The 24,776-nt window shown below is 37.0% G+C and overlaps 2 protein-coding genes across 3 annotated transcripts; one reads left to right on the top strand and one right to left on the bottom strand.

The window, feature by feature from the left end:
• The first annotated feature begins 12,702 nt into the window (after nt 1-12,702).
• LOC127122864 (uncharacterized) lies at nt 12,703-16,537 on the top strand. The gene is made up of 14 exons (XM_051053144.1): nt 12,703-13,041; nt 13,126-13,223; nt 13,902-14,002; nt 14,118-14,196; nt 14,297-14,357; nt 14,439-14,485; nt 14,773-14,865; nt 15,031-15,121; nt 15,214-15,262; nt 15,395-15,511; nt 15,610-15,757; nt 15,839-15,931; nt 16,014-16,082; nt 16,165-16,537. Exons 1-14 carry the CDS (start codon nt 12,987-12,989, stop codon nt 16,306-16,308), a joined length of 1,245 nt encoding a protein of 414 aa, XP_050909101.1. The 5' UTR covers nt 12,703-12,986; the 3' UTR covers nt 16,309-16,537.
• Nucleotides 16,538-17,102: 565 nt separating this feature from the next.
• Nucleotides 17,103-23,385, bottom strand: LOC127122848 (alpha-mannosidase 2). Of its 2 annotated transcripts, none has more exons than XM_051053127.1 (4): nt 22,543-23,385; nt 21,281-21,436; nt 21,055-21,087; nt 17,103-20,157 (listed from the first exon to the last, which is right to left on the bottom strand). In XM_051053127.1, the coding sequence occupies exons 1-4, from the start codon at nt 23,092-23,094 to the stop codon at nt 17,416-17,418; spliced, it is 3,483 nt and encodes a 1,160-aa protein (XP_050909084.1). In that variant the 5' UTR covers nt 23,095-23,385; the 3' UTR covers nt 17,103-17,415. The 2 variants fall into 2 exon arrangements, with proteins under 2 accessions (XP_050909084.1, XP_050909090.1); XM_051053133.1 differs by lacking the exon at nt 22,543-23,385 and adding an exon at nt 22,095-22,492.
• Between the last annotated feature and the right edge of the window lie 1,391 nt (nt 23,386-24,776).

Below are 24,776 nucleotides of genomic sequence, written 5' to 3'. Positions count from 1 at the left end.
TTTTTCCGATCGCCTTTGCCCTAGTTGAAGGGGAGACTGCTGAGGGATGGAGTTTTTTCCTAAGAAATCTCCGATTGCACGTTGCACTTCAGCCTAACTTGTGTTTGATCTCTGATAGACACCCCTCAATCATCAGTGCATATAATAACATTGACAATGGTTGGCAAACTCCTCCTTCGACGCATGTGTTTTGTATTAGACATATTGCTCAGAATTTCATGCGGGAAATCAAAGATAAGACATTGCGTAAGAAGGTTGTCAATGCAGGTTACGCATTATCAGAACCTTATTTCAAACACTACCGCGAGGAAATAAGATTGTCGAACGAAGATGCGGTTCGGTGGATCGATAGTATTCCGTTGGAGAAGTGGACTAGGGCATACGACAACGGTCAGCGTTGGGGCCACATGACAACAAATCTTGTGGAATCAATGAACTCTATCTTCAAAGGCATCCGTAACCTACCAATAACCGCTTTGGAGCAAGCAACATATTTCAGGCTAGGGGCGCTGTTTGAAACCAGACGCTCAAAATGGAGTTCAGTGTTGCAATCTGGACAGTTGTTCAGTGATGCTTCAATGAAATTCATCAGACATGAAGTTGCCAAAGCAAACACACACGTGGTTACGGTATTTGACAGAACTAAAGGTTGGTTTAGTGTTGCCGAGTTCAAGGATCACAATGAGGGCATGCCGATGGGACAGTACAGAGTCGAACTAGATAGAGGTTGGTGCGACTGCGAAAGGTTCCAAGCCTTTCGTACCCCCTGCTCCCATGTCATTGCGGCGTGCTCAAAGGTTCGAAGGGATTCATCATGCTTTCTATCTGAAGTTTACAAAGTCGCCAGCCTTTCAAATGTTTATAAATTTAGTTTTTCGGCAGTGGCAAAAGAGGATTATTGGCCAGAATATGAAGGGGACATCGTCTGGCACAACGAAATTATGAGAAGAAAGAAAAAGGGTCTCCCTACCAGCACCCGGATTCGAACCGAAATGGATACGGCGAACAAAATGGTTAGACTATGTAGTTCATGTCGTCAACCAGGTCACAATCGTAATAACTGTCCTAGTGTTGGAACGAGCACAACCAGATAAATTCAAATGTACCTTTGTTGTTATATATGGAAACTTAAATTTATCTCAAAGTACCTCTGTTGCAATATATGGAAAATTAATTTTACTTCATAGTAGACGTCTGTGACGAAAAGATAGTTGTTCATAAAAAATAACACAAACAATTAAAACAACTAGAATAAAAAACTATGCGATTACAACCATCAAGACAATTTTGAACATGTAATGCATCATCCTACGAGCATCTTGGTCGGTCTTAATATCCACCCATTCGCGCACTTCTCCGTTTTGGTTGAACGTGGACACAAGCCATTGTATTCTTCTAATCCGTTCACCCTCTCCAATTTCTCCCTCTAACCAAGTGGACACAAGCCATTGTATTCTTCTAATCCGTTCACCCTTTCAACAACTTTAACACAACTTATCAACATATTTGTATCAACACTTCATAACATAAACTCAACAAAGTTACTCATCAAAATTAACGATAATAGGCCAATAACCAATTATGTTCACAACATTAAAATATCAATTTTTCCAATTTCCAACAGGGTTAACCGGTTAACGCCCTGGGTTAACCGGTTAACGCAGGACAACTACACTTTCTGGCCGGACAGACCGACCTGCTCTGATACCACTAATGTAACACCCTTCTAAAATACCCCAAATATTTAATTGAAATCACAATAACAAATATATATCAGAGTAATTATGCACCAAGGGTGTCACACAACACTTCACACATTTCACCATAAACTTCAGTCATGCTCATTATTTAATTCAAAATAACATTTTTTTGCATAATTCGCAGCGGATAAAACTCAAATCAACCATTCAAACATATAACGTTTTACATGGAAAAATAGTCCACAACCAACAATAAAACAATTAAGACATCCCGTCCCGATGTTACATCTATCAGAGCATGACCCACTAAAGCGACTACACTAGACTCCAAGCATTAGCTTCTACTCAACTCATTGCTCGTTACCTGAAAAATAGTTGTAAGGGTGAGTTCCTCAATCGATATAATAAGCATTATAAAATATCATGCAATATTAAGTAATTTAACACGTTTCATCACCCAAATCAGATTACGCATTCAGCAACGGCACATCAACTCAATTATCATACTCAATAACAACATAAAATGCAACTCAAATGAGACTCGACTCGTCATGCATGTGGTACCAATCGAAGTAAAACTCCCAACTTAAAATCATTGCCATTTTATTGGGCATCAAGGCATAAGCCTTCAACTTTCAACTTAAAATTTTGCCAATCCAGGCCAACGTGGTGTGAGCAACGCTCCGACTTAATGCATATGAATGTACATGGCATACACGACTTTACACTGTCGACAACATAATAAGAATAGCAATACAACAATATTTTCAACAAAATCAACTTATAATCAACTTATAATCAACTTTGGCTTACCAAGCCTACAACTCAGTATTTTCAACAACTTTAACACAACTTATCAACATATTTGTATCAACACTTCATAACATAAACTCAACAAAGTTACTCATCAAAATTAACGATAATAGGCCAATAACCAATTATGTTCACAACATTAAAATATCAATTTTTCCAATTTCCAACAGGGTTAACCGGTTAACGCCCTGGGTTAACCGGTTAACGCAGGACAACTACACTTTCTGGCAAAACGCAACAGTGTTAACCGGTTAACGCCCTGGGTTAACCGGTTAACGCAGGCAAAACAGCATATTTCCACAAAATATAACAGTGTTAACCGGTTAACGCCCTGGGTTAACCGGTTAACGCAGACAAAACAGCAGTTCCTGCGCTAACACAAGGCAGAATGCAGAGTTCTCCGCATTTTCCGCCGTTGGAGGACTTCCGGACCTCCGATTCAATTTCCGTAAAAAGTTATACGTCCAGTAAATTACGACACACACCATTATCGATTCAATTGCAGTTTTTAACACAGTTTATCCAACATCATTTTCAGCATTCACAATCCCAATTAGGGTCACTTCAACGGTTTATCACTACCCATGACATGTTAATCTATAATACCCATTAAACGACAATAACCCCCCTTACCTGAGTTAATCCGGCGAATCTCTAAGCTCCAAGCTCTTCTCTTCTCCAACCTTCTTCCTCTTGCTCTTTTCCTCTTTCACGATCGCTTCTCTGCTTTTCACGTGAAAACTCTTTACCAACTAAAAAAACCCTTTTTCCATATTCCAACTTATATATTTTCCACTAATTATTATTCCAAATAATAATAATAATAATAATAATTCAATAATTCAATTTATTTAATTAAATTATTAAATATATTATTAACTTAATTAAATAATCCTCTTATTTAATTCGGGGTGTTACAACTCTCCCCTACTAAAAGAGTTTTCGTCCTCGAAAACACACCTCAAGCAAATAACTCTGGATAAGACTCTTTCATCTGACTCTCCAGTTCCCAAGTCACATTGCCACCTGCTGGTCCTCCCCAAGCTACTTTCACTAAGGCAATCTCTTTACCCCGCAACTGCTTCAACTCTCGATCCTCAATCCTCATAGGCGATATTTCAACAGTCAGGTTATCTCTCACCTGTACATCATCTACTTGGATCACATGCGACAGATCATGAATGTACCTCCTCAACTGAGACACATGAAAAACCTCATGCAAATTCGCAAGTGACGGCGGTAAAGCGATACGATAGGCTACCTCTCCTATCCTCTCCAAAATCTGATAAGGACCAATAAATCGAGGTGTCAACTTCTTTGACTTCAAAGCTCGACCAACCCCAGTTATCGGAGTAACACGAAGAAACACGTGATCTCCCTCTCGGAACTCAAGTGATTTCCTTCTCTTATCATGATAACTCTTCTGACGACTCTGAGCAATTCTCATCTTCTCCTGAATCATCTTAATCTTTTCTGTAGTCTGTTGAACAATCTCCGGTCCAACCATAGCACTCTCACCGGACTCATACCAACATAACGGTGTCCGACATCTCCTACCATACAAAGCTTCAAACGGCGCCATACCAATGCTCGAATGAAAACTATTGTTGTAGGTAAACTCAATCAAAGGTAAATAACAATCCCAAGCACCTCCCTTTTCCAAAACGCAAGCTCTCAAAAGATCCTCTAGTGACTGAATCGTCCTCTCAGTCTGACCATCAGTCTGCGGGTGATATGCAGAACTCAATCTCAGTTTAGTTCCCAAAGCCTTCTGCAAACCTTCCCAGAATTTCGATGTAAATCTAGGATCTCTCTCCGAAACAATACTCGACGGAATACCATGCAAACTTACAATTTTCTCAATATACAACTCAGCTAATTTCTCTAACGGATAGTCCATTCTGATCGGAATGAAATGAGCCGACTTTGTCAATCTGTCAACAATCACCCAAATAGCTTCAAAATTCTTATTTGTCCTCGGTAAACCAGAAACAAAATCCATACTGATACTATCCCACTTCCACTCTGGAATAGCCAACGGTTGCATTAGCCCAGACGGCTTCTGGTGCTCAATCTTTGACTTCTGACAAGTCAAACAAGAATAAACAAAACTCGCAATTTCTCTTTTCATTCCCGGCCACCAAAATAACTTCTTCAAATCATGATACATCTTCGTAGCTCCAGGATGAATACTCAACCCACTACGATGCCCTTCTTCAAGAATACTCTTCTTAAGTTCGGTAACATTCGGAATGCACACCCGGCTACCAAATCTCACAACACCATTCTCATCAACTCTAAATTCGCCACCTTGACCTTGATTCACTAGAGTCAACTTATCAACCAAAAGCACATCGGATTTCTGACCCTCTCTGATCTCATCCAGAATACCACTTGTTAACTTCAACATTCCCAATTTAACACTATTGTGAGTACTCTCACACACCAAACTCAAGTCTCTAAACTGCTCAATTAAATCCAATTCCTTAACCATTAGCATAGACATATGTAATGATTTCCGACTCAATGCATCAGCCACTGCGTTTGCTTTACCCGGATGGTAATTCAAACCAAAGTCATAATCCTTCAGAAACTCTAACCATCTTCTCTGTCTCATATTCAGCTCTTTCTGATCAAACAAATACTTTAAACTTTTATGGTCACTGAAAACCTCAAATCTTGACCCGTACAAGTAATGCCTCCATAACTTCAGAACAAACACCACCGCCGCCAACTCTAAATCGTGCGTCGGATAGTTCCTCTCATGAACCCTCAGTTGTCTTGAAGCATAAGCTATAACCTGCTTATTCTGCATCAACACGCCACCCAAACCTAACAATGAAGCATCACAGTAAACCTCAAATGGTTCCGACGAACTCGGTAATATCAGAATAAGAGCAGTAGTCAACCTTCTCTTTAACTCTTGGAAACCTTCTTCACATTTTGAGTCCCAAACAAATGCTTGCCCCTTTCTAGTCAACATCGTCAACGGTAACGCCAACTTAGAAAATCCCTCAATGAACTTCCTATAATAACCAGCCAAACCAAGGAAACTTCGAATCTCAGCAACAGACTTCGGAGCTTCCCACTTAGATACCGCTTCTATCTTAGAAGGATCAACAGCAACGCCACCTCTTGAAATCACATGACCAAGAAAACTCACCTCTCCTAACCAAAATTCACACTTGGACAATTTAGCAAATAACTTCTTTTCTCGTAGAACTTCTAAAACCACTCTCAAATGCTCAGCATGCTCTTCTTCAGATTTCGAATACACCAAAATGTCATCAATAAACACCACAACAAACTTGTCTAGGTACGGATGGAAAATCCTATTCATATACTCCATAAATACTCCAGGCGCATTAGTCACACCAAAAGGCATTACAGAATACTCATAATGTCCATACCTTGTTCTGAAAGCAGTCTTCTGAATATCTTCGGTTTTCACACGGATCTGATGATACCCAGATCTCAAATCTATTTTGCTGAACACACTTGCACCAACCAACTGATCCATCAAATCATCAATCCTCGGCAAAGGATACTGATTCTTGATCGTCACTTTATTCAGTTGCCTGTAGTCCACACACAACCTCATAGTACCTTCTTTCTTCTTAACCAATAGCACTGGTGCACCCCACGGTGACACACTCGGACGAATAAATTTCTTATCCAACAGATCTTCCAACTGACTCTTCAATTCAGTTAACTCAACAGCAGACATACGGTACGGAGCCATCGATATCGGCCTAGTACCAGGTACCAAATCAATCGAGAACTCCACTTCGCGCTCTGGCGGTAATTCATTCACCTCTTCCGGAAACACATCAGGAAAATCACACACCACGGCTAGATCTCCAATCACCATTTTATCTTTAACCTCCAAAGTCGCTAACAGCATAAACAACTCTGCCCCATCAGCTACTTCCTCATTCACTTGCCTTGCTGATAGAAACAAACTCTTTCCCTCCTCAATCTCAGGAAAGACCACCGTCTTATCAAAACAGTTGATAGAAACTCGGTTAAACACCAACCAGTTCATACCCAGAATAACATCAATCTGCACTAGTGGAAGACACACTAGGTCCATCCCAAAGTCTCTACCAAAAATACTCAAAGGACAATTTAAACAAACCGAAGTAGTAGTCACTGAACCCTTCGCAGGAGTATCAATTACCATACTACCAAACATCTCAGATATTTCTAACTTAAGTTTCACAGCACAATCCAAAGATATAAAGGAATGAGTCGCACCTGTGTCAATAATAGCTACAAGAGGAAAGCCATTAATATAACACGTACCTCAGATAAGTCTGTCCTCACTGGAAGTTTGAGTTCCGGTCAATGCGAACACCTTCCCAGTTTGAGATTTCTTTGGCTTCTGACACTGGCTTCCAATATGCCCTCCTTCGCCACAATTAAAACAAATCATTTCCTTGTGCTTGCAATCGGCTATTGCATGACCAGTCTTACCACAACGAAAACATCTCTTTACTTCAGCAGTGCATACATTACTCTTATGACCAGCCTGACCACATTTGAAGCAAACTATACCAGCAGGAGCACCTCCCCTACTAGTCCTCTGAGCCGGAGCAGCTCCTTGTTTCCCTTTTCCCACTGGGGCATCATACGGCTTGCCACGAGTTTGATGTTGCTTGCCCCTGCGGTCACTGACAATCTTGTAATGAGCATTATTGTCTTCTTCAAATATCCTGCAGCTATCAACCAATTCAGTAAAAATGCGTATCTTCTGATACCCAACAGCCTTCTTAATTTCAGAGCGCAGTCCATTTTCAAACTTGATGCACTTTGAAAATTCAGCACCAGCACCAGTGTAATGAGGATAAAATTTGGACAGCTCCACAAATTTCGCAGCATAATCAGTGACAGACATGTTTCCTTGCTTCAGCTCAAGGAACTCAATTTCCTTCTTACCACGGACATCTTCCGGATAATACTTTCTCATGAATTCCCTGCGGAATACATCCCAAGTAATGACTTCACCTGCCACGGTCAACCTCTCGTGAGTCTCTAGCCACCAGTCATCAGCTTCGACTGCTAGCATGTGAGTACCATACCGAACCTTCTGAGCTGGAGTGCAATCCATAACACGGAAGATTCTCTCAATCTCCTTCAACCATCCCAAGGCTGCATCTGGATCATGCTTCCCTTTAAACACCGGCGGATTCTCTCTCTGAAAAGTCGCCAAGCTACGTGATCCAGCATCACCACCAGCATTTGGCAAGTTCTGCACAGCTTGTGCCATCGCTTGCATTGCGGCAGCCATTGCAGCGTCATTCCTTCCAGCCATTTCAACTTATCAATACAACACAACTTAAAGTTAGATTGGTAACAATACACAATTGTTAGACAGTAACGACACGACAACTGGCCGGACAGACCGACCTGCTCTGATACCACTAATGTAACACCCTTCTAAAATACCCCAAATATTTAATTGAAATCACAATAACAAATATATATCAGAGTAATTATGCACCAAGGGTGTCACACAACACTTCACACATTTCACCATAAACTTCAGTCATGCTCATTATTTAATTCAAAATAACATTTTTTTGCATAATTCGCAGCGGATAAAACTCAAATCAACCATTCAAACATATAACGTTTTACATGGAAAAATAGTCCACAACCAACAATAAAACAATTAAGACATCCCGTCCCGATGTTACATCTATCAGAGCATGACCCACTAAAGCGACTACACTAGACTCCAAGCATTAGCTTCTACTCAACTCATTACTCGTTACCTGAAAAATAGTTGTAAGGGTGAGTTCCTCAATCGATATAATAAGCATTATAAAATATCATGCAATATTAAGTAATTTAACACGTTTCATCACCCAAATCAGATTACGCATTCAGCAACGGCACATCAACTCAATTATCATACTCAATAACAACATAAAATGCAACTCAAATGAGACTCGACTCGTCATGCATGTGGTACCAATCGGAGTAAAACTCCCAACTTAAAATCATTGCCATTTTATTGGGCATCAAGGCATAAGCCTTCAACTTTCAACTTAAAATTTTGCCAATCCAGGCCAACGTGGTGTGAGCAACGCTCCGACTTAATGCATATGAATGTACATGGCATACACGACTTTACACTGTCGACAACATAATAAGAATAGCAATACAACAATATTTTCAACAAAATCAACTTATAATCAACTTATAATCAACTTTGGCTTACCAAGCCTACAACTCAGTATTTTCAACAACTTTAACACAACTTATCAACATATTTGTATCAACACTTCATAACATAAACTCAACAAAGTTACTCATCAAAATTAACGATAATAGGCCAATAACCAATTATGTTCACAACATTAAAATATCAATTTTTCCAATTTCCAACAGGGTTAACCGGTTAACGCCCTGGGTTAACCGGTTAACGCAGGACAACTACACTTTCTGGCAAAACGCAACAGTGTTAACCGGTTAACGCCCTGGGTTAACCGGTTAACGCAGGCAAAACAACACATTTCCATAAAATATAACAGTGTTAACCGGTTAACGCCCTGGGTTAACCGGTTAACGCAGACAAAACAGCAGTTCCTGCGCTAACACAAGGCAGAATGCAGAGTTCTCCGCATTTTCCGCCGTTGGAGGACTTCCGGACCTCCGGTTCAATTTCCGTAAAAAGCTATACGTCCAGTAAATTACGACACACACCATTATCGATTCAATTGCAGTTTTTAACACAGTTTATCCAACATCATTTTCAGCATTCACAATCCCAATTAGGGTCACTTCAACGGTTTATCACTACCCATGACATGTTAATCTATAATACCCATTAAACGACAATAACCCCCCTTACCTGAGTTAATCCGGCGAATCTCTAAGCTCCAAGCTCTTCTCTTCTCCAACCTTCTTCCTCTTGCTCTTTTCCTCTTTCACGATCGCTTCTCTGCTTTTCACGTGAAAACTCTTTACCAACTAAAAAAACCCTTTTTCCATATTCCAACTTATATATTTTCCACTAATTATTATTCCAAATAATAATAATAATAATAATTCAATAATTCAATTTATTTAATTAAATTATTAAATATATTATTAACTTAATTAAATAATCCTCTTATTTAATTCGGGGTGTTACACCATGGGTCCAACTCACACTTGCATAATCACCAACCCGACGCATGACTGTCACAAACTCAACTCTCAGTTAATATGCGATGAAATTTTGTCTCTCATTAGCGACAATTCGTCGTTAAAGATGAGTACAATAATATCGCATATCGTTACACAGTATAATTATACTCCATCATACATGAAGGCATGAATAGCTAGGACTAAGGCAGTTGAAACAATGTTCGACAATTGGGAGTAGTCGTACAAAGAACTTCCAAAATACTTGGTGGCACTTAAGCATTATGCTCCGGGGACTATTTTCAATTTGGAAACGTTGATGGCATATACCCAAACGGGACTTGTGTTAGTGGAAATAACATATTTCACCGACTCTTCTGGGCGTATGAACCATGCATCAAAGGTTTTGCTTTTTGTAAACCTATTACACAAACTGATGGAACATGGTTGTACGAGCAATATAAAGGAACACTACTCGTGGCAGTGGCACAAGATGACAACAACAACATTTTTCTAATCGCCTTTGCACTGGTTGAAGGGGAGACTGCTGGTGGATGGAGTTTTTTCCTAAAAAATCTCTGATTACATGTTGCTCTTCAGCCTAACTTATGCTTGATCTCATACAGACATCCATCAATTGTGAGTGTCTATAAAAATATTGGTAAAAACTGGCAGGATCCTCCTTCAACAAATGTCTACTGCACTAGACATATCACTCAAAATTTCACGGAGGAGATCAAAGACAAGACGTTGCGGAAGAAGGTTGTCAATGCAGGGTATGCATTAACAGAACCTTCCTTCAAACACTACCGCAGATACATCAGATTGTAAGATGCAGATGCAGTAAGATGGATTGACAATATTCTATCGGAGAAGTGGACTAGGGCATACGATCAACGATGAAGCCACATGATAATAAATCTCGTGGAATCAATGAACTATGTCTTCAAAGGCATCTGAGACCTACCAATAACCGCTTTAGTGTGAGCAATCTATTTTAGACTACGGGCGTTGTTTGAGATCAGACGTTCCAAATGGAGTTCAATGTTACAATCTGGGCAGCTGTTCAACGATGCTTCAATGAAATTCATTAAAGAGTAATCTGCCAAAGCTAACACACATGTGGTCACAGTATTTGACCGTACTAAAGGTTGGTTCAGTGTTGCTGAGTCAATGGATCACAATGAAGGTGGGTGGAGGGGACACTATCGAGGGGAACTAGATAGAGATTGCTGCGACTGCGAAAAGTTCCAAGCCTTTCGTATGCACTGCTCCCATGTCATAGCGACATGTTCAAAGGTTCGACATGATCCTTCCAACTTACTATTTGTCGTTTACAAAGTCATAAACATATGCAATGTTTACAACATTAGCTTTTCGATGGTAGAAAAAGAGGATTATTGGTCTATATATCAAGGGGACATACTCTGACACAATGAAATGATGCGAAGAAAGAAAAAGGACCGCCCAAACATCACCCGTATTGGTCTACATATCATGTCGTCATCCCAGACATAATCGTACAAACTATCCCAGTGTTGGACCAAGCACAACGACATAATTTTAAATGTAACTATTTTCCTTTATATTAAAAACAAATTTCATTTCATAAATATCATAAGATTCAGTTACAATAACTTGAAAACAACAACAAAATAATAATTTAAACAACAACACAAACAACTACAACAATTAAACAACATCAGAACCAAATACAACAACTAAATAACATAACTATGGGATTACAACCATCAAAACAATTTTGTGAGAACTATACATCATCATGTGAACATCTCTGTCAGTTTTAACATTCACCTAAAAATGAACTTCTCCATTGGTTGAACGTGGTATCAAGCCTTTGAATTCTTCTGATCTTTTCATCCTCTGCAATGTCTCCATCTAATTAACAGATTAAGATCATGTTAAGATGTTCGAACGTCTCTATATTCCATAGTCGGATCTTCATCGGAGACTTTACTGTTGAATAAATTAAATCAACATTTGTCTTGTGAATATAAGGACACATATATGAAGACATTTTGAAGAAAAATTGAAAGAGATTGAAGAAAAATGGAAGGAGATAGTAAAAAGATGTGTGAAAAATAACGGTAGGTGATGTTGTATTTATAAAGGTGAAAACAAAGCAATAGTCACATAGAGTGACACATACACTATGCATGCATGCATGTGCCACATGCAATGACATTTGAGTTAACATCCCAAAACATGCGCCAATTGCATTGGTTTGAGGTGCATGCAGGCCACTAAACATGACACCTTAGTTCAATTGTCTAAAGGATGAACCATTCGGTAAGGCGTTTGCTTTTACCCAAATATTTTTTTTAAAAGTGGTTATATTGATAATTCTTTTGAAAAGTATGTTATTTTGATATTATTTTTGAAAATAGTGGTTATTTTTAAAAATAATCAAAAAATGCTATGTATTTTTTAACAATGTTTTTCTTATCATAACAATATTGCTATTTAACACTCTTAAAAACTTATATAATATAAAATGATAAAATGAATTAAAAGAAAAATAATATAACATGAACAATAATAATATAAAAAAATTAATACAAAATAAAAATAACATAGTATAAACATCATGATAGATCAATAACGAAGTGGACAAAAAAAACAATAGTATAAAACGTGATGGCAGAAAAAATATTTAATTAGTTGTGTATTTTTAATTAAAAAATATTTAAAATTCATTTAAAAACTCATTAAAATATGTAGCTTTTTGAAAAATATGTGTATTTTTTAAGTTGTGAGAAATTTTAATTGAAAATCAACAAATTTTAATGTCCTAAAAAATAAAAAATTATAAAAAATTATTTGATTTTTATATATTTTTTTATAAAATAGCACAAAAATTTTAATATATGAAAAAGAGTCTTTTAAAATTCTTTTATCATAAAATTTACTCTAGTCCATATGGACTCTAAAATCAATTAGCCTAAACTTATATCTATAAAAAAAAAGTTAAAATAATATTCAGATGTCATAAAATAAAAATAAAAATATTTCCTTTACTAAACATATATTTTTTTTATTTTCATGTTAAAAAAAATAAATTTACTTTGTTTTATGTTTCCTCTCCTAGTCTCGTTTGTTTCCTTAACCTTATTCAGATTCTAAGTTAGATTTATGTTATCGGCATATACTAGGAATCTCATCTCGCTTCTGTCACTGCAACCGTGCATCTTAAGTTAGAACGACACAAAAAGCACACAAAAACAACATTGTTGAATCTTAAACACTATAAATCAATTCAATTCAATCAAGCATTGTTGTAAAGTTTGAGTTTTGAGTTTAAAGATCTGAGCTTTGTTGATGGATAGTTCAGAGAAGGTTGTTGCTGTGATTATGGTGGGTGGACCCACCAAAGGTATTTGATTTCTGATCAAAATTCAAGTCTTTTTCTCATTTGAGATTTTGGGGTTTCAGCTTTTTTGATTAATTGTTTTTGCAGGAACTAGATTTCGACCTCTTTCTTTCAATACTCCAAAACCCCTTTTCCCTTTGGCTGGACAACCAATGGTTCATCATCCTATTTCTGCTTGTAAAAGGGTTTGCTTCTTTTTTTCTCTCTTCAATTTTCCTTCATAGTGGTGTTCTTCAGTACATTGAACAAAAGGCCAGCACAAAACGGTTTCGGAAAGTGCCGATACCGTTGTCACCGCTTTTATATTAAAGAACAATTGAGGTTAATTCACACCGACCGTAATCAGTGTCGTGACACCGGACCGAAATCGCGTCGTGACACCTGACCAAAATCGCGTAAACCACAAGGCGATCGCAACCGTAATAATTTGGAAAGAAATGAATAAATTAAACTTAATCATAAGTGTCTGTCGATGTTGGTTTCAGACGCCAATAGTGACAGAGACACACCTTTTTCAGAGGTATCTGTGCTATATAAAGATAATGAATAATCTAATGTATAGAAAAAATAGGGTTATATATGATTCTAGAGCCTTTGAATGTGTTAGTTAGACCTCGTTTGGATATACAGCTTAATTATGTTATTAGTGCTTATGATATAAGAATTTATTTAAACTATACTTTTTATGATAAAAGATTAAAAACAAAGTTAAACCGGTTTCTTATTAGCTATAAGTTGTTTTCTACTCTAGAGAAGTTATCAAAATATGTTGGCAATAGTTATGGAAATGCCATAAGATATTTTCATAAGCTCTTTCATGTAGTCTCATTAGTGTTCATATTTGCTTGCGTTGTCTTGTACAGATACCCAATTTAGCTCAAATATATCTCATTGGATTCCACGAGGAGCGAGAATTTGCTCTATATGTCTCTTCAATTTCGAACGAGCTGAAGTTGCCAGTAAGGTGATAACTGCATCATTACTTTGAAATTTTAACAATGATGATAATAAAAGTTTATGTTCGCATGTTTTGTTAAATTTCTGAATCTGACCATAGTGGGTTACTGATATCGATCTAGATATTTGAAGGAGGATAAACCACACGGCTCCGCGGGTGGCCTTTACTACTTCAGAGATATAATCATGGAAGACAGTCCAGTTAGGAGCGCGGTTTTTATGACCGCTATCGCATTATTTTGTGGATTGTCTTTTGAATGCTTATACGTCTATGTTCTAATAGGCTACATTTTGATTGCAGTCACATATCTTTCTGCTAAATTGTGATGTTTGCTGCAGTTTTCCACTACCATCCATGCTTGGTAAGTAAGTTTTTTATTAAGTCACGAACGGTAGTTCGAAAAACACGGCGTCGCTGAAAATTTTCCTTTTTATTTTTTCAGATGCTCATATAAAGTACGGTGGGATGGGGACAATGTTAGTAATCAAGGTTGGTGCATAAATAATATTTGTGTGCACTGTTTCGCTTATAACATAAGCACTTGTGCATATAAGTGCTTATATATAAGTTATTTCTATAGCGAAAGATAAAATAAAGTCAAACTGTTTTCAACTTTTCATACAAGCTACAAGTTGTTTTCGTATGCTATATGGAATAACTTATAGAAATAAGCTGAAAATAGCTTACAGACATGTTATAAGCCATTTTTCTAAGTTCTTTCAAACAATCTCACAAGTGTTATTTCACGCTACTTGGGTTGTGGATGTTTTGTATAGGTTTCAGCCGAATCTGCTAACCAGTTCGGCGAGTTGGTTGCTGATCCAGACACTCATGAATTGCTGCATTATACTGAAAAACCTGAGACATTTGTGAGTATCTGTTTGGTTTCGTTTCTTGTTACATGTTTTTATATCATTTTCTTCTAGATAAAAAAATAAATATCCAATGTTGGAGCTTTGATTGGTATCATATATTTTATTTCCTTTGCTTCTGACATTACCTAGAGAAGAAGAATAACCATTTACAATATGCAGGTTAGTGATTTGATAAATTGCGGTGTATACATTTTCACACCTGATATTTTTAATGCCATCGAGGATGTATCTACGAACCGAGAAGGAAGAGGTTTGTCTTTTTCTATCACAATAAGAAAATGTCAATAATAAAAGAGTTAATTTAGAATTTAAACATTTCAATCACATGTGACTGTACTACAGCTAATCTACGACGTCTTTCCAGCTTTGAAGCTCTCCAATCTGCGACCAGGTTGATTAAATGCCGCTTTTTAAATTTTTAATGTCTGACATATTGGTTCAAATGTACCCGGCAGTTTAACCCTCGAGTTAGCTCCTAGAACCGTGTGAGTTTACTACGTCCGCTAAAGTTTTTTTCCTTCAGGACTCTTCCTAAAGATTTCGTAAGACTGGATCAAGATATACTATCACCTCTAGCTGGAAAGAAGAAGTTGTATACATACGAGACGAATGATTTCTGGGAGCAAATTAAAACTCCGGGGTAGGGTTACATATATAGAATCTTGAACACTTCTTTAATCTTTTAATGTTGAACCATGATCGGATTTTACTTACCATGTATACTCTTTGCATGAATAGCCTGTCTTTGAAATGCTCGGAGTTGTACCTTGCTCAATTTCGATATACTTCCCCGCATCTTTTGGCCAGCGGAGACGGTAAAAAGAATGCTAAAATTGTTGGTGATGTATATATTCATCCGTCTGCCAAAGTTCATCCATCTGCAAAGGTAAATTCCATTCATCCATCTGCAAAAATTTGTATACTATTATCCGCTTTAATACACGAGTACGTTATCTGTTTTGAACAGATTGGTCCAAATGTTTCTATCTCAGCAAATGTTCGTGTTGGTGCCGGCGTCAGGTTAATCGGTTGTATAATATTGGACGATGTTGAAATTAAGGTATGGAAGTGGATGGATGCCTGAGACGCGCCATGTTGTCGAGTCGTGAATATATTAACTAAATAGCTTTTCTCCTTGACAGGAAAATGCTGTAGTCATAAACTCTATTGTTGGATGGAAGTCGTCGCTCGGAAGATGGTCACGTGTACAGGCAAGTTCGGTACATTTTAGAGAAATTTTTGAATAAAATGTTGAGAAAATCAGCATGAGATTTCCATTTTTGATTGATTCAGGCTGATGGTGATTACAATGCAAAGCTTGGCATAACCATCCTAGGTGAAGCAGTGACGGTTGAAGATGAAGTAGTGGTGATTAACAGCATTGTTCTTCCTCACAAGATTCTTAATGTCAGTGTGCAAGATGAAATCATCTTATAAATCCTGAGAAATGAGATTTTTTACTACTTAATCATCAAAACAAGAGGCTTGTTGTAGCATATTGATATTTTCATTTCCATCTAGAATTTTGCTTCTTCTAGAAGTTATAAATTAAAGTTCAAGTTCAAGTCTAAGGAAAAGGAAAACAATCACTTCTAAATCTAATACATCATCATAGAATGTACCTGAAATTTTTGCTTATGTATGAATATTCCAATGTATTGTTTCACTATCCTTGTTTTGTTTAATGTTCATAAATGAACCAATAAAGTCAATTATTTGTGCAAATCAAACTTTTTCAGGTGAATTCAATCTTTTTGAATAGATCATTCAGTAAGCTAAAATTTTTATGATTCAATGATGAATTTTATTCACTAAATCACTTTAATACAATGATGTATGTTTGGTTTAGCTTTCACAAGAAACAAAAGTGCCGAATTGATTTTAGAATGATTTTAAGATATCTGATTATTCTTCTAAAGTAGAACTAATCATATGCAAAATCAAAAAGAAAAACTAAAGACACAGGAAACAAGATCAGAATCTCCACAAACTAGACAAACCCAAGATTCATCTTTTCTTAATTGCACTTTGGTCCTTTTCATTTTCAGTGTCACAGAACACAAATATCACAAATATTAAAAACCTGTACTTCCCTTTTTGTCAACTTTGCAAATGTATTTCCGTAATATCTGTGAATAATGATAAGCATGTTTTGCAAATTGTGGAGTTCACATTCAAAGAAGAATAAACTCCTTTGCACAAAATAGAGGTATTAAATATGTACACAAATGTATCACTAACCTCTAAGAAACTTGTTATACAATATAAATTATAGAGTCAATAAAGCAAAACTCATCTTTCAACTCTAGTCCAGAAGAAGAAAAAAAAGAGTAATCAAAGTGCTACAAAATCACACTAAACAAACAAAGCCGTGCCACAAAAGCTACCCTCTCATCTCATCCATGTCTTTGTAATATCAATCTACAGCAATATCGTGCAAATCTTCCTCAACAAGTTTCCTTTTACCTGCACTGTCTTAAACTCGAGTCTTTTCTTTGTTGAGGTTTGGCATCAACCTGCAGGAACGGACGTGTGACGAGCAATCTATTGTTCCGGCCGCAACTCCAACCGGTAGGCTTGTATTTCCATTGGAGATATGGAAACATGCCCTTCTTGTGCAAGATCAGCAAATTGTTCTGTGAATCCTATTATTTCAGGATCTTCGTGGAGAAGATTCAATGAAGTTGCTTTAGCTTTCAAAACTGTAAGATCTTTGAACATGCTGAACAGATTCACGGGGTCGTCAGCTAGTCTAGTGCATTGTGGTGATCTTCCCTTCCGACAGTACGAAGAATCATAATGTCGACGGTTCAAAATCAGAACAAATCTAGGACTTTCAGGTGGTTGCTGCAAAAACTTTAAAGGCTTAGGAACCTTAAAGTTCACTATGTGGAGATCACATGGCAGGGAAGTGGCGAGGGGAGAAAACGATCGAGGAGGCGGCGGCATATCTGACAATTCCTGCGACTTCTTGGAAATGAATGCGTGTAATGGGTAGTTCAAATGAGAACCAACCCGATGAGATAAAAGGGAAGGGTTGTGAGGGAACGAGCTTGAAACTGAATTTGATATGGTGGAAATATTGGATTCGACAGTTAAGTGGAAGACAACATTCATTACACGGTTATCCATCACTCCTTGGCCAAGACCACGGCCGTCGTCTTTTACCAAACGACGGTCTAGCATTATCTCTAGCCATCCATTTTGAAGGCTTGCCACACCCAACGCTTGTCGAGAATGAACAGAAAACCGTCGACCGTTGGATCCTTGTATGAATGCAAGAGAGGGCATAGGGTAGTAATTGCCTTGCAAGGGAATCTTATCGTAAGTTTCTCTTCGACTCATCTGAAATCCATTTAAATCAGAATAGAAAACCTTTTTGCTATCGATATCCGTTTTATATCTAACTATCATCTCCCTATTATTGAAATCATTGTCAGTGAGCTCAACATGATATTCCTTTTCAATGACAAGCCCTTGGACTGCACTCTCACCGGTATATATTCGGGTGCTATGAGAAATCGGCGATTTCTCCCAAGCTGTCTTTGGATAAGAGAATACTTCATGCAACAAAGGCCCCTCTGAGATCAGCATAAGTCCATCTCCTTCGATAATTGGCTGAGCTTCACCACTCGGCCTAAACAAGTACGCCCCACCCGAACTATCATACATACCGATTTCCTCATTTACAATATTCGGGGAACTATTCATTAAGGTTACCTTCTGCAACAAACCATACCTTACATTGAAAGTTAGCTTTTGATGCTGATTCTCAATTTCAACAACATCACCTTCAATTTTTCCACAAGAATACGGTGAAGGACATGTAACTGAACTAGCCTTGGAGAAAAGTTTCAACTTTGCTGGCTCGGCCTTTTCACAACCGACAAAACCATTTCCAATGTAATACGTTTCCAACCCCATTGCAGGTACCAAAACTTTCCAGTAAACTCGGTGCTTCCCTGTAAATATCTTGCTGTTGTCATACTGCAACTCAGGAGAAATTTGGCTTTGAATACAACTCATGTTAGAGTCAACAACAGTTACGTCAGGACGGTCAACAACAACCATCACAACCTCTTCTCTGGTTTGCTCCAAAGGATTATAAAAGACAACGGAATGGTAAGTGCCGTCATGAAGACTGATCACTTTATGCAATGGCTGAGCATCATATTTAGATCTCACTATTGCCGGCTCAAACTGTGAAGGACTTTGATCTAATTTATCATAACGGATTCCAAGAAGAGGCTCGATTCCCTTAGACATAAAAATTTGCAAGTCATGTAACGAGGTATGCATTCGAGTTCCGTAGTCCTTAACCACATGATCTTTTGCAGTACCGGTTACGCCGTCGTGATGCTGAAAAAGAGCCAAGTTCCTTCTAGCAGCAGTCAACTTATAGGAAAACGCCATTGCAAACTTCTCACAATGTGCTCTCCGACAGAAACCAAGTGTTAGAGCTACCATTATTTCTGTTGCTCGAAGTGTCTGCTCCAGTACCCTGTCAACAGCCTTAAAGAATGGCCGTGAAACATAATAACCGCTCCAGTAATCTTGTTGCCGATCAGCATAAGTAAAAAAGTCCCCGGACAGGGAAGGAAAACCTTCAACTAGACCAGATCCGACTTCACCAGGAGATGTGTAATTTATTCTTTCCGCTTCCTCACGAAGCATTACAAAGTAGTCTTCCAAAGTACCAAACTTTGCCTCCGCATTCAGACTAGGGTTTGAATTGATATAATCAAACAACATTTGGTAATTTCTGAACTGCGCTTCTGCCTCTTGGACATTAATATAGCGAAAATCATCTCCGAGTGGAACAAGAAGAGTGTTTGTTCGGTACAGAGTAGATTTTTTCCTGTATTGATCAAGTAACTTAAGTGCCCATTCTTGAACATTCTCCTGAGTGATCTCCTCGGGACTTGGACCCCACGGACAATTTTCATAAGAGAAACCCTCCATGCGGGCAAAGTCAAACTGACAGCAAATAGCAGGCTCAGGGCCACATGTATGAGGTATATCGTACGAATAAAAGGGCATCATATGGACGAATATATCAGTGGTTTCCTCTGCATCCCAGCTTTGACGCCATACGTATTCTAAATTCTTATGCCATGCAAGTTCCTTCTTTACCTCATAATGAGTCCTCTGGATAAGCATGTTATCAAAACCCATACGACGTAGAAGATATGCCATGGTTGATGAATAACCAAATGGATCAATGGCCCAATTATTTTTAGGAACAAAACCAATGGTGTCATTCAACCACATGTTTCCTTCTGCAATCTGATACATAATTTCAATAGGATTAAGATCATAACAAAAATAATATACAAATCTGTAGTGTAAAAATGATAATTTCTGATATGAACATGAAATCATATGGCATGACACTGATGACAATGTTTAAACATGGAATCTGTTTACATTCACATACCGAGTGCACTACCATATACACAAACTTAGGATCTATTTACTTTCTAAAAACATTTTGTCTTCATTTTCTAAAGTTTCTGTTTATTTTTAAATTGCTAACAAGGAGATGAAAGACTCGTGTAGTGAACAATTGTGATAGAAACAAGATGGAAGACATGCTGCGAAGAATGCATTTCAGAAACAGTGAAAACTATTTTGGCGTTTCCAAAATTTCTTAAAATCTTAGATATGCTTTTAAAAACTGTAAAAGAAAATAGTGAAATGATTATTGAATCTATATTCTCTTATGCATATTAGTTGAAGGGAAACTGAAAACAGGAAACGTGAGAAGTAAATGGACCCTGAAAGAGAGATTGTGTTCCTCGGTAGTCTTACGAATAGCAAAGCATGGAAGTGATCATATATCAAATCATCAATATTCCACCTAATATCAGGCATAATGATCTATGTAGCACCGGCCCCTCTGAATAAAGGTGTGTATGTGTCAGTACCGGTGCCCGAAACCGACACCGACACTTGGGATTACGTTTAATTTATTCATTTTTTCAAATTATTGCCGGTGTTAATGCCGTGTTTCCGGTGTCGGTGCTTCATAGATAGATACATGTTATTAAGAAAAACCTAAACATAACTAGACTTTCCCTGTTAGTGATCGAGGTAAAATATTGTAGGGAAAACATCCAAAAATAAACAACCATAAGAACAGTATGTATAATAGGAAGGATAGACATAGCATTCAGCATATACCTGTTCAATTATAGCAAAGTAGTGAGAATTGGCCTGCATCAAGGACAAAACAATTTAAAAGTCAAATTTCCATAAATAAATTGGAGACTCCGCCACTAGGCGGCTCCGTTAGGAGTTAAGCTTTGACGAGGTTCATATTTACTTCAACAAGAATGAAGCTAAATCTGGATTTATAGAATATTGGCTGTAAAGTAGGATAAGAGTAGTAAGATCAACATCATATTACCTCATCATTCATCACCCAGCCGCCTCCAACAATTTCTAGCTGCCCGTTTTTCACTAAATTGATGAATGTTTCCTTCATGACATCTGTGGTACTGGTATCCCTCCACCATCTCTCTAAGTAAGACATTTCTTCCCATATGAACTTCCGGCGAGAATCCTGTTTGGTCAAAAATCAGAAATCACATTACCCTCAAAAACTTGTGACTTGAAAAAAATAAAATAAAGGGCTAATGATGAAACTGAAAGGGCTACAATCAATATTTTCTCCATTTCAGTGGAGCTTTTTAATCTCTTATTTAAACATGATTACGTTAATAATAAGAATAAGAACAATATTTACTTTTTTTGTATAGTTGTTACTACTTTGTTATCTCGGGCAATACCTCTGTAGATATCTAGTAGCCTGAAGCTAACTTTTGTACCATTTAACTCCACTCGCAAGTCACAATTCGGCAACAACATAAATTTATTAATCCACTCCAACTTATTCACAAAAACATAAAGTAATGCAAGATATACACAAACAATATATAGCACCAACACTTCATATTGAAGGCGTGCTCAGTGGCCGATGCGTGTTAGTGTCCGACACCAACGCATGTGGTTACATTCAATCAATTTGTTTGCTCATTAATATTGGAGTTAACACGGAGTGACATTTCTGGTGTCCACATTAGTGCTTCATAGCACATACACAATTTACATTAATCACCCATACCTAGTTAGCCAATAACTAACCTATTTTAACACAGGGTTTGTTGCATTTATTTGTACTAAATATATAAACAACTAACTAGTTAATGATAGGAACATACCTGATTAACTCTGATGCTTGGTTAACTTAAGTTATGTGATATGTGTGTAGTGTACCTAAACTTATCCACAAAATCACGTCACAATTCCATGAAGTCATAAAGAAATCAAACAAGCCCTGTACATGTAGCCATGTAACACCAACACTTCAATCTTCCTATTGAAGGTGTATTCAGTGTCCAACAAATTACTTCTATTTTGCCTACGTGTCAAACAACGACATATGTAAGTACACTCAATTACTTATATTTTGTCTACATGGTATAAGGGCTTCATAGAACAATCAACAACATTCATTGTCCAACAACAACAACTGTAGTTACACTCAATTACTTCTATTTTGTCTATGTGTCAGTGTCGTGTCATGTCAGGATAAGTGCTTCATAGAACAATCAACAAAAACAACAAAAAAGCTCCAAAACCCGAAAAAGGAAATTAACAAAACTTCACCTTGTTAAGAGTTTCAACAATGGTATCAAGTATATGTCTAGATTGCCTATCATAATATTCATCAACAGTAAGCTTCCAACCAGGATCATTATGTGAATGAGGAACAACAAAAACCTTCAACTTCTCATTATCCCACTCATTCCCTCTATAAGTAACACTCCAACCTTGCTTCCAAGCACCACCATCAACATCCAAAAACTCAATCTTATCATACAAATCTTTTGTGGTTAAATCAACAGTAGCAGAACCACCAAAAAGTGTAGTACTTCGGTTACCATTCTCACCAAAAAGGGGTTTCCTTGTAAAGGATTTTCTGAAGCGAGATGAACGAGTTCTGAAATGGGATGTGATGGGTTTTGGTACGCCATATCGGAGAAGAATTATAAGGAACAATAACAGAGAAATTAATAACCCAATGAAGAAGAAATTTGAAAAAATGAAATCTTTTAGCAAAGTTCTTCTTCTACCCTTTCTGGGTACCTTTGATTTTGGATTTGAAGATGGTAGAATCGATTGTGCCCAATTTCCTCCACGCCTAGATGAAAAAGGCATGATCTATGATCTATGGCGTAATAGCAAAATTAGGATGAAAAATGTGATTTTTTTCGGTTAGAGAGTAGGGATCTATAGTGATGGAAGAAGGGGAAAATCCAGTTAGGGATTTTGAGAATTTGGTGAAGTGGAATCTTCAAAATCAAGTTTTGATGAGTGTGTCACTGTGTAGTGAAGGATTGAATTTGTGGGATTTTGTTGGGGGCTTTGGATTTGTCAAGGTGAATGGAAAACTTTGTTTAGTTTCCACCAAGACATTGTTGGAAAAGTATGCACTAAGGACAAAAATATTGTTCTAGCATATTAACGTATAATTAGGATTAGGGTTTGATTTTTAGGAGAATAAATATTCATTTTAGAAAACAATTATATAATGTTATATTTATAAAAAGTTTAGCAACCGAGTAGGGTTGTAGCCTTCAGAAGGGGCGAGGACTATAAGTCGTCTGTAAGAGGAATCGTCTAGTCTTAAAGTGTCTCACGATCGCTCTGTCATGGAAAATATGGAAAAAGATGTTTTTTGGGAAGAGAGAAGTCAGAGTCAACCGTTGATCCACGTCATCTTAAAAAGTAGGGATTCAACGGTGCATTATTTTGACTGAGTTCACTACTAGAAAAACTACATTTTATGATAACGATTTCATCTCACATATCGAAAAACTGAGGTATAATTCTTAGACGTTCCATGTTTTTTTTCTTAAAAAAATATATAATCCATTCCGTCGGTTTATTTTAAAAACTAATGGATAAACTAATTCAGTGTACATGCTTCGAATACCAACAAGTTCAGATTATGTTTTTATTTCATTAAAAGTGGCGTCTTCCTGAATATTTTATTTTTAATCTAAAAATAAGTCATTTTCACATCAATTTTGTTTTTCACCTGAGGTGAATTCGTTTCTCTAATATATATCATCCTTAATACGAACAGAACCCTAACAAAGAGTCATAAACAAGAGAGCTAACAAGAGAGCCCTAAACAACGAGATCCCCACAAATATATATCATCCTTAATACGAATGTGATATGTGTTTAGGACTCTCGTTTCTTCTTCATAGATCCAAAATATTTTATTTCACTTTTTCTTTAAAGATTCGGTACGTCAAACATCATTACTCACCTTGTTGTTGTTGAGACCCGAAACCCTAGAGGTTTAATCTTGTTGTTGTTGTTTAAACATATTTATGTTATAGGTTTATTGATGTTATTGCTATTGTTGAGACCCGTTATTGAGATCCTAAATCCTAGAAGTTTAATATCATTCTTGTTGTTTAAACAAATTTGTGTTATATGTCTATTGATGTTGATGTTGTTGTTGTTGTTGAGACCCTAAATCCTAGAGGTTTAATCTTGTTGTTGTTTAAACAAATTTATGTTATAGGTTTATTGATGGTATTGTTATAGTTTTGTTGAGAGATTATTTTTTTAAGTTGTTGTTTAATGTAAGTTGTTGTTTTATGTTGTTGATGTTATTGTTGTTGTTGTTTAGTTGTTCTACTACCCAAAGTTATGAAAATCTATACGTTGTAGCTCAGTTGTTGTTATTGAGTTTTAGTTTGAGATTGATATTAAAATTGAGATTATGTTTTTTGTGATTCTTCGTGCAACTCTCATATTATTCCGTCGAGTTGAGTTTATTATATCTAATTTCGAATGTTTGTTTCGCTAACCCGTCTTTGAAC

Source organism: Lathyrus oleraceus, chromosome 1, assembly GCF_024323335.1.
Source record: "Lathyrus oleraceus cultivar Zhongwan6 chromosome 1, CAAS_Psat_ZW6_1.0, whole genome shotgun sequence".
NCBI classification, from domain to species: Eukaryota; Viridiplantae; Streptophyta; class Magnoliopsida; order Fabales; family Fabaceae; genus Lathyrus; species Lathyrus oleraceus.
This window is presented reverse-complemented; position numbering and strand designations above follow the sequence as displayed.

What these genes read in the sequence shown, in the direction of transcription:
- LOC127122864 (XM_051053144.1), top strand. Translation starts at nt 12,987, where the DNA reads ATGGATAGTTCAGAGAAGGTTGTTGCTGTGATTATGGTGGGTGGACCC. An exon ending in TCCACTACCATCCATGCTTG is followed by an intron (nt 14,358 to 14,438) that starts GTAAGTAAGTTT and finishes TTATTTTTTCAG; the next exon opens with ATGCTCATATAAAGTACGGT. An exon ending in TGGACGATGTTGAAATTAAG is followed by an intron (nt 15,932 to 16,013) that starts GTATGGAAGTGG and finishes TCTCCTTGACAG; the next exon opens with GAAAATGCTGTAGTCATAAA.
- LOC127122848 (XM_051053127.1), bottom strand. Translation starts at nt 23,094, where the DNA reads ATGCCTTTTTCATCTAGGCGTGGAGGAAATTGGGCACAATCGATTCTA. An exon ending in GCTGGGTGATGAATGATGAG is followed by an intron (nt 21,088 to 21,280) that starts GTAATATGATGT and finishes TCCTTGATGCAG; the next exon opens with GCCAATTCTCACTACTTTGC. An exon ending in ACTTTGCTATAATTGAACAG is followed by an intron (nt 20,158 to 21,054) that starts GTATATGCTGAA and finishes ATTATGTATCAG; the next exon opens with ATTGCAGAAGGAAACATGTG.